The 10,948-nt window shown below is 30.7% G+C and overlaps 2 protein-coding genes across 2 annotated transcripts; one reads left to right on the top strand and one right to left on the bottom strand.

Moving 5' to 3' along the window:
• Window positions 1–3,205: 3,205 nt before the first annotated feature.
• Window positions 3,206–3,985, bottom strand: LOC134701083 (E3 ubiquitin-protein ligase TRIM71-like). The gene has a single exon (XM_063562225.1). It carries the CDS (start codon window positions 3,983–3,985, stop codon window positions 3,206–3,208), a length of 780 nt encoding a protein of 259 aa, XP_063418295.1.
• Window positions 3,986–5,087: 1,102 nt separating this feature from the next.
• Window positions 5,088–9,629, top strand: LOC134701082 (uncharacterized). Its single transcript, XM_063562224.1, has 3 exons — window positions 5,088–5,742; window positions 8,725–8,838; window positions 9,253–9,629. The coding sequence occupies exons 1-3, from the start codon at window positions 5,097–5,099 to the stop codon at window positions 9,627–9,629; spliced, it is 1,137 nt and encodes a 378-aa protein (XP_063418294.1). The 5' UTR covers window positions 5,088–5,096.
• Window positions 9,630–10,948: the final 1,319 nt, after the last annotated feature.

The following is a 10,948-nucleotide window of genomic DNA, read 5'->3' as shown; positions in this document are numbered from 1 at the left end:
TACGTCATATTCAGTGTTCTATAGAAAGACAATTTTTTTCGTGAAAACAATTGCAAACGGGAACTTATATGAAAGGTCGGTGACAAAAATTGTTTGTAACTTTATTTTCAAGATCACACAAACCACTTTCTTTCTTGAAATTCTCCAAAAAAAAAAGCATTAGGAGATTTTTTCAATACTGGAAAATACATATCTACTGTTTTTAAAATGTGCAAAAAGAATTGTAGTTCCGGTATTATTGTATTATTTGAAAATAAAAACAACAGACACATATTGTTCATATTGGTGAAACCCACGAAACTGTGGTTGCTATAGTGACGAAACGGATTCTGTGAACCCCAATTTCTTTCATCATATTTCATTCCTAAAATTATGAAATATTTGCATTTAGAATTCTAAGAACAAAAACACTGGTAGAAATTAAAAGGCTTTAAAAGGGAAAATTAACCATCTAATCTATATAAATAACGAGAAATGAGAAACACTTATGAATCACATCAACAAGCGACAATTGATGAACATCAAATTCTTGACTTTGGACAGGTGCAAACAAGTGCAGCGGGTTTAAACGTTTTAATGGTACCAAACCTTCACACTAATTTACAACAATAGTGTAACATCACAACATAGAAAGACACACTACAATATATTAATTGAAATGGCTCAACTCAATCAAAAAGAAGTAATAACACAAAGGAAAATACACAGAACGAATACATTCGAACTATGATACATGGTAAATACAGAATTGATATTAATAAGGGACGAATAAAAAAAGTAAGAGTGCTATACCGCTGTGAAATGTTAAAGAATTTCAGAAAAACAACCTTGAAAATAAAAAAAAAAATCCGCCATTTGAAATTATTTTATACACAGGTAAATGGAAATAATTTTGTATATTTCTTTTGTCTGTATAACCTTCCGTTTATGAACACCAAGAAATTTCTTGTATAGCAATATGCTTCATGTGTTTGCAAACAGTCACTTGATTGACGCATTATATTTAAAAAAAAAAAAAGATTCATGTACAATGGTACAGGAAAATCAGATGTAAATGATTACAGTTATAGATAACAAGATATTTTTCTGTCTATTGTGTTTGCTATCAGTTTCATTTCAAGTATTGGTTTGTCCAAAAGATAGCTTAATCCGGTAAGCCTTTAACCATTACAAGTGTTTTGATCGTAATCAAAAATTTAAAATGATCAAGAAAAATGTCTTTCAGAACTTACCCACATTTTGGACATTTATATAGCCATCCGTGTTTTGGATTTTCTTTTTCGACTGGTAAACAGCTACTAAAAGGAAAAAAAACCAAATTCGAAATGACAATGAAATGCCTTTATCAAAATCCTTTTGAGATGTTCTCTTTGAATGTATATAGGCTATAGGTAATGTGTAAATCATATTTCTTTCTTACAATTATATATTTTTTCAATATACAATGTATATGAAAACTGTATATTTAAAAAAAAGATACAGATTTATGTATGATTTTTTTAGCCAATGAAAGTAGAATGAAGATAAGATTAGAAAACTCTGAGATGTTATGATATATGCTGAATATGAAAGTAATATGTTAAGGTTTTTTCTCACAATAAATTCATTATTTTAATATTAATGGGGTTTTTTTTATTTAAAAACGAGATACGGTGATAATAAAAGTAGAATATTGATGTTAAGTTAACAAAACTATGAATTTTATGACATATGCGTGGATGTATAAGAAATAGTTAAATTATTCATTTTTTTCACATATTATAGTTAATAATGAATTATTGTGGTAATCGAGTGACTTGTGAAAAGTCAAACTGTGTCTTTATGTTTTTTTGTAGACTCTTGTCCTCATTTAACTCATTAGGCTTATCGTTTTTCAATTTTAATTTGTGAAAAAAGCATATCTATAACTAAGATCTACAAATATTAGAAACAAACTTGCTTTTCTACTTCTGTTCATAGATGTCTTTAGACAAAGGAGTAGGGGCAATAAGGTCCTTATTTAGCCCAAAAAATACTGCAAATTTAAAAGTTATCATGCATATTTTTAAATAACTGAAAACTTGACTAAGGTATAGGGTACTAAGAAAAACAAAACAAATTTGACATCGAACAAGTTATCATGGCAACGAATCATGACCTAATTTGCATATTTTGTTAAATTTTGTGATTTTCATTGTTTTTTCATCAAATTATAAGTATATTTTAGATTGAAAAAGTATGTGCGCTCCCAAGAAACAACTTTATATTTGGTGAGATTATGTCAATAATTATAATAAAGCTTCTACTAAATTATGTTGTTGTTTCTCGGCTGCGCAGGTTGTTTCCTCAACGGAAATAATGATTGAAAACTGCATAAATTTTGTATTTGTCATCGTTTTTGTGAAAACAATACATATCATGACGTAATTGTGACGTCATCAGATTAAAATCTTTCTGTTTTTGATTTATATTTCTTGACCCTATGCATTTCTAAACATTATGTGCCAATTTGAAATGGTTATCAAACATTTTATTTTCTTGGGCCAAAACTAGGCCTTAATGCCCCTTCTTCCTTTTTTTAAAAACAAGTATTTGATTGATTGATTTAAAATTTTATCTCCAACAGTTTTGACCCAGGGTACCTGTGTACACGAAATGCGCAACTGACGAACTTAAGCAGTTATCCTGATATGTCTTTGAGATGACGCTTTGAAGAAGGGTTAATATACAAGTGCTGTCATACAGCTTTAAAAAAAAATTCGAAGAAAGAAACAAGACAACATTATAGAAAATAAGAGACGAAACCTAAAAAATGAGGAATTGTTATGAAATAAGAAATAGTTTTACTCTTGATAACGCTTGAGTTCGTTTCGATTCAAGGTAGAGACATCTGATAATTTTAGATGACAATTAAAGGTAATAGAGAAAACAATTGAAATCGAAATAATAATCCCTTGTTTGATTTGTTTCAGAAAGATAGTTCGTCTAAGTACTCATAGTTATGATCTTTATGGGTGACTGCCTTTAGATAAGTAGTTTATACGGTCAATATAAAGAATGACTTGTTGATTAGAGATCTCTGAACTAAGACATTCCTGTCTTTTACTTAAAGCTTGAAATAATTGTTTTTATTTATAAATAGTTTGACATTATGAATAAACGTTAAAGATATTTCTCATCGGTTATTCGGGGTTTTCGAAAAAGCAGATAACATAATTTTTTATATTTACCTTAAACATGTTAAAGTATATGAACCAATTAGTTGCCTAATGTCATACTCAGTTACAGCTTTGCTATTGAAGGATATCTTTGGAAACTCGGGAAGAGATTCAAAATGAAGTCCGTTGATCTCTTCTTTCATCTTGTTGATCTGTTGTACCATAGTTTCATCCGGTCTTGTTTTATCTAGATCCTGTCTTCTCTTATCTAAGTTCTGTCCAGCAACAAGTACGGATTTAGCAGCAGATAACAGTTGGGTTAGTTTATCTTTTTCCTTCATTGATTGTTCCTTTACTAAAATAATCATCTGAGCTACTGATTTATCAACCATGTGTTTAATATTGTTACTTTCATCGGTAATAGCTTTTATAACAGATTCTACGGCATTATCAAACGATGTCAAGCTATCCACAATTTTCGTTATATTTTTATTTGCTTCATTTGTCTTGTCCCGAATTTGCTTTTCGTTTTCCCCTCGTAATTGAGCAATTACATCGACCAATTTAGAAAATTTATGACCGTTGTGATTTCCTGTCACACAACTTGTACATACCGGTACATTGCATGTATTACACATTAGGTTGAATTCTTCTTTGTGTTGGCTACATCTAGATTTACCTTCCGGGATAAGTTTGGAGGCGTGTTGAAACAGATGGTTTGTCGATAACTTCTGCCTTTTATGCAGTGACTTACAATTTTCACAATAGTATTGCTCACAGTCTAAGCAGTATTGTGATCCAGGGGCACTCACACAAATTTCACATGTTTTAGACGCAGCCTGAGCCATGTTGTACTGATTTGAAATTAAAGGTATGACGGAGGACAGCAAATTCCAAATTTAAATCAAGAACGATAAGTATTGTTAATGAATGACTTACCTGGCTTTATGATATGGGGTTTTATTTTGAAGTGAGCCGTGAGCTAAAATTTATCCGGTTATTATATATTTTGACAAAATTAAAACGGACAAAAAGTACTCAAAATGTAAAGACGCCATTTAAAATTTCAAAATTAATAAAAAAAACAATTGATTTTAAAGCAAATAATGTTTTACATAGGAAACAATATAAGCTTTGTGGCAGAGCGTTTTCACTATTCATGCTATTAAAGATTAACAATTTCCGAATTGACAACACATATGGGTGTGAATAAAATTATAAACACATATGGTTCCGCAGCTTTTTCCATAGAATTTCAAAAATTACACTTTTTAAATGTACTCAACGGTACCGAAATTTTCAGAAATAGTATGAATGAAGTACACTCCTTGCTTCGTTTTGCACAGAAAAAAGGTGCTCGTCACATAGAGATTTCAATTAGTATTTATTACTACTTTGCTAGAATCACGAAATTAGATACTAGATACTTTTCTACTTTGTAACTTTGTCTTGGGCAATCCCATCATCATTCCATCAAACTTACAAAAACAAGTAATACTCACAGCTGTTACTTCTAATAACTAATTCAAAGAGAAACATACATATATACTTGAATATATATTAAACTTTGAAAAATAAAGTGAAAAAGCATTAACAATAATACCGAAATCGAAGGTATATGAAAAAGAGGAAAGTCCATAAAAACCGATGAAATTCGAACAGCGGTATACCTTTATTTATCAACCAAAGTCCAATCTTTCATAGAATAAAACCGTGCAAATGAACGGATGGAAAATAACTTGAAAATCTTCTTCAATGTTAAATTTGAACAATTTGATTTGACAAAGAAATGAGGACACATTCTGATTGTGTTAAGGATAATTATATGTACTTCTGTACTATAGGTCATGGTAATTAGGGCAAATAAACCTGAAGATAAATAAGATAAGTAGATAGTACACGAATTACAGTCGTTATACGTATCGTTGTGTCCAATAGTTTGTGGTCTTAATAACGGAAATGCTTCATAATCTCAACATTCTTTTCGTCATCTTCCAATACGTACTTTCTGACCTCATCAATGGATTTTTGATTGACAGCAGTACGACGACCAACTATCCCAGCGTTATAACGGACAAACATTATATTGCCGTCATCGGTTTGCTAATGGAGGAAAGACAATCACGTCATATGTTAGAGCAGGTTGTGAATAGTTTACAACAGAAATTACAATCTCTTGAACAAAAGCACATTTCAAAGCATATAGAAGATATTTCGGCTTTGCAGTTGAAAGTCAATACTTTAAATGCTTCATGCAGTTTATGTCAAAACAATTTGGGAGATTTGAAAAGCAAATTCAACGATTTAGAAATGAATTATACGTTGTTGAAGGATGAAAACCAGAAACTATCACAAGACGTTGCAATCTTGAGACAAACCCAATCAGTTGGTAACATAGGAACTTTAAAACAGCAAGTACAGGCAACAACAAACAGAGTAAAACAACTCGAATATAACAATACGGTGACGCATCAGGATATTATTGCCCTGTCGAAAAGAACTAACCAAAATGAAATGGATATCACAACGTGCACAAGTGTTGGCCAAAATCTTACTAAGCAAATCACATCGATTAAACAAGAATTCCTAAAGAAAACCCAAAATGGTAAGCATAGATATTTATAAGTGTGACCTATTGTTTAAAGACCAAACAGTCTATTGTTTATGCGCATCAGCTAACGCAACTTGGTAGTGACATAAAAGCTCAATGACGTTGTTTCTAGCAATTAAAAAACGCTACGTGTCCCAAGAAAAGAGGAACTATTATGTGTCGCGCTACTTTAATATCCTGTGGAAATTCAACACAAATGGACACATAAGATACTACACTATATGTATCCTTCGTTCTAATAAAAATAATAAAATATAAAAAAGTCATTGATCTCGACTTTTTGCATTTGCGCCGTTCTGCATTTCAGTTTTTTTTTATTCTTTCACATGCGTAAATTTTGTCTTATATTTGCGTCAATCTGCATTTCATTTTTTTTTCTTCTTCACTTGCGTAGATTCTGTCTTTCGTTTGCCCCGATTGTGTACAGATTAGGTGAAAGTTAATTTCATGCCCGATTTATGGGCATTATGTTTTCTGGTCTGTGCGTCCGTTTGTGCGTCCGTTCGTCTGTTCGTCTGTCCAGCTGCAGGTTAAAGTTTTTGGTTACAGTTTTTAGTCAAGGTAGTTTTTGACGGAGTTGAAGTCCTATCAACTTTAAACTTAGTAAACATGTTCCTTAAGCAATGATCCTTCTAATTTTAGTGTCGTTTTTTGCAAAAAATTAAAAAAAAAATGTGTATGTTCACAAGGTTAGGCCGATAATCAATTATTCCTAAAAGTTTTGACACACTGGCAACATGTGCATATAACTGATGTCTGGATGAATTCTCGTAAAATATTGTCCGATCTTGCAATGAAGTTAAAATTTATTCAAACTGCTTATTTGACAAAATCTTATAGTAAAAAATAAAATGATGAAAAAGGGTCATTTTTGTTTGTCATTTGTTTCATTTCAAATTGTGATAAGGAGATATGATAAACATATCGTTTAATCTCACTGAAACGTACATCTAATTTCCTAATGTATGTAGATCAACACTTTGGTTTGCCTGCTTGCTTTGTTTGCATATTTTGTATAACTATATTTTGATAATGTCCAATTCAATTAAATAGCATATATACTGCTTAATTACAGAGCTTGAGTAAACATTTATACAAACAAAGCAAGGAAGCCATCATAGTTTTACCCTACACGCATTAGGAAATTAGCTGTAAGGCAAAAAAATACTCAGCGAATGTGAATTAAATTCAAATTTTTGGATTTAAAACTAAATTGTTGTAAATTTAACTTATGACAAAAACAATTGCTCCAAGAATACTATCTTACATAAAATCGCTCCCTTTCATTTAGCTACAACTGTGACCGGAAAGATTGAAAACAAATTTCGATTTTCAATGCCGGCAACAACCTTTTCTTTGTTTCAATTTCCAAAATGAGCAATTTATATTTATTATATTTTATCCTGTTGGAGTATCTTACTTTGTAGTTTTCAACGGAAAATTTGTTCTAAATTAATTTTTGAATCAAAAACTTTTTGTATTTTATATTTACTGTCTCGTATTTTGAAAACACATGAGGTAGTAATAAAAGGATTGTGTTTTAAGATAGATGTATAACGTTTTAGAATCAAAACTTTCATTCATATATCATACCTATAATTTTTATTTCCTTATATCTTAGATATTCAAAAATAATGAATTCACAAACTCAATGCAATAATTTCTAAATGTTCGTCTTAGTCGGGAAAATAATGGTATCAAAAACTCAGATGCTTTTGTATGTCCGTCTTTCAACAGTACCGAATGAGTTCGTTACGGCAAACTTCTGAAATTGACGCAAAAAAGAAACAAGCACATCTAGTCTGGTATAGTCAAATACTGTGTAAATTAACCAGTGCCATCTTTCATTTCTTTTTTTATTTTCAATAATTTTGCTTATGTGGGACAAAGGACAAAACAGACTTTCAATACAAAAGTGGCGTGAAAGGTTATTTCAAACAATTTTCCTTTCCGATGGATGGTGTTTCTGAAGGTTAATATTGTGCGACAACAACTTATCATAAAGATCTGAAATTGATACATGCTTAATCTCTTGTATTACCGGATAATAAAGTAGGTGAATATAGTTGTTGTTCTTGGAAATTTAAATGTGGGTTTCAAACGTCCAGTTTGCGATTTCTTTTTTCAAATAGTGCGCCAGCAAGGAAAGTTTGTACTATGACGTCAGATGCAATGTTCTGAAGAAAACAACTCGTTTCTTCAAAACGAACGAGAAATAAACATGAAAATTACTCATAACTTTTTTGAAAGGTCGGTGACATACACTTTATTTTGCTTTATTTTGAAGAGTACATATGGCACTTTCCTTCTTTAAATTTTTATGAAGAAATCACTGGTAGATATTTTTTTAAACTGGAAACGTTTTTCAGTTTTACATTTAATTTTTGGCGGGAATGAAATAAATCATATTTTTAAAGATCAAATCAATAGGAGCCTTAAACTCTTAAACCTGAATTTGAAAGATACAAATCTACTGGTTAACGTGAAACAAAAATTATGTTTGTAGGTTTGATATGAAGCATTTTTTGAGAGTTTAGATAACAAGCAAATATTATGTTAATATTCGGGAAAACACGAAACTGAGGTTGCTATAGTGACAAAACTAAGTCGGTGACCCCCAATTTTTTTCATCATTTTTTGTTCTTCAAATCATGCAACACCTTCACACAAAATTTGAAGGAAAAATCACTGATAGAAATAAATAGGCTGTTTGGTCTTTAATACATAAACCGTCTTTTTTAATGTAATGCAGAGCTCAACTTTTCTTTCATTTTATGCTCGATGCTTTTTTAATATTTTAACCGTATGTTTAATTTATATGAATACTTGTGCAAATGTGAACTTTTAATCATAATACCTTTTGTTATTCATATCATCATCATGAAATAAATTATATATATATATATATATATATACAAGTAACCTTCTTGTTCACATTACATGTGTTTCCAAATAATAACACTTTTAATATTTCAGATACAGCTATTAAACGGTTAACCGAAGACCTAGATTTGAGAATAGCAAGTTTGGAAATTAATATGACTTTTCTGAATACTCAGCTAGCATCATTTACACATAACAATCAACCAGGTAATGAATTAGATAATAAAACAACATGCTTTGTTGAATTTTCACATTTCTTCTCATGCAATAGATAACCCATCACACTATAATTTCTCATAGAAAAAGTCTTAAACAAAATCCTGTTATACAATAATATTTCATTTATTTTACAATATACGTAGAACTGCAATATTTCATCGATTGAATTCATTAAGACATGGTTATGATACAGTCATAACATAAATGTCACAAAAATAGTTTCAAACAGATAATTACACTTTTGTCCAGTTTGAATGTTATAATATTGAAATCAGAACTGTATATGTTGTTGTTGAAATGTAGGAACCGACCAAGTAATATGTCCGTTATTATTCTTTCAAATTGGTTTAAGTCAAAATGAATTTTACTCAATTGAAAGTAATTGTATGTTTTAATTTTCAGTTGCCTTCACTGCCTGGAATGAAGGTGGGAACGTTACCTCTGACAAGGTGATAAAATTCAACAAAATTAAGACATCAATTGGTGTAAGTAACCTGCCGGCCATTCATTCAACTGGAACTTTTACTGTAGAAATAGATGGTGTGTACATTATTGCGGTGACAGTCAACTCTGATACGAACGATTCAGCTTTTGAAATTTATAAAAACAATACTCCTCTATCTCGGGTTTATATTCAAGGAAAAGTTGGTCACAATGACCAAAGTGGAACAAGTGTGGTTTCGATTGATTTACAAAATGGAGATACAGTCAGTGTTGGTTCACGCGAAACACTTCATGTTGAGATGGGTTGGTCAACATTATCTATTATTAAAATTTAGTTCAAACAGCTGTAACAGATTTACTTTTCCTTATAGTATGCAATGCCTCAATGTCAGGCACATTTAGATTTTTTCTTGGTTTTTGTCTGCTCTTTATTGTTAAGATGTATTTTTTTATTTATCACCTGTATATGGATTGAATTAATCTTTTGATCTGGTCAGGTGTTCTATTTTCAAAATTCGTTAACTTTCAAATGCGGTTTTTTTTAACATTACGGTTTAACGTCTATGTGGAAATCTTATAAAGGACTCAGTAATCATTTTGCAGTAAGTAATCATTTCAGTCAGTATTGTTATGTCTTCATAACATTAAGCCTTACTATATTTTGACCTCAAGATGTCTCTGATTATTCGTTTTGTTGGGTTGCTCTGTAGTCTTATACCTTACATTTTTATTTCTTGTACTGATATATTCGGTAGTGTCAGTTCGATAGTTTTGTTTATATGCTTTTTTTTAAGAATGCTTTCAATTACAAAATACAGAATACGAAAAATTCATGAGATCAAGTTTAGAACACAAAAAAGAACTTGAATTTTTACTAGACCCAACCTCTTATTGTTAATCTTTATAGTAAAACTCTTTTGATATTCGAGTAATCTATTATTAAACTCGTATACAATTGTTTTATTGAATTTTTAGATGCTTTGCTATTAAATGTTAGGTTTTTTTTCTGTATACTGTAGCGTAATGTTACATTTACCCTTGCCAAAGTATGATGTTTTGCATTAGGGAATTAAAGTATCTGGAATATGTTGTACCTTTCCTTAGCATCATTCCATATGTCATATTGACTGATTAAACAAATTAAACAACTGATTAAACAAATCACATACAAAAACTTTAAGATTGATATTGATGGACAGATTTAAAACAAGAGTATTTCATTTCTAGTGATGCCTCGAGTCTTTGATTTATGTGATGAAAGATACAAGAAGAACATATAAACACCTAGATCAAAAATAAACTTACAACGCCATAGCTAAAAAAAAAAGGAAACAGACAAATAAAAGTACACAAGACAAAACATAGAACATTTTAGACTTAGCAATACGAACCCTACAAAAAAATGGGAGTGTTCTCAGGTGCCCCAAAAGTGTAAGAAGTTCTCTCCATCACATGTGGCACCTGTCGTGTTGCTCATGTTATTATAAACTCAGGAAACGGTATGATTTGGAAGTTCACATTCGTTAAAAGGAAAGGGGATTTTAGTTACCCCACGAGGAACATATCCGATATTATCTGAGAAACGGTTAGTTCATAACGGTCAACCAACTCGTGATGGCGTCCATAACATTTTCGTAAAGATGATTTCAATTGC

Source organism: Mytilus trossulus, unplaced genomic scaffold, assembly GCF_036588685.1.
Source record: "Mytilus trossulus isolate FHL-02 unplaced genomic scaffold, PNRI_Mtr1.1.1.hap1 h1tg000215l__unscaffolded, whole genome shotgun sequence".
In the NCBI taxonomy this organism is placed as follows: Eukaryota; Metazoa; Mollusca; class Bivalvia; order Mytilida; family Mytilidae; genus Mytilus; species Mytilus trossulus.
Note: the sequence above shows the minus strand (reverse complement) of the source record. Positions and strands in the feature narration are given on the sequence as shown.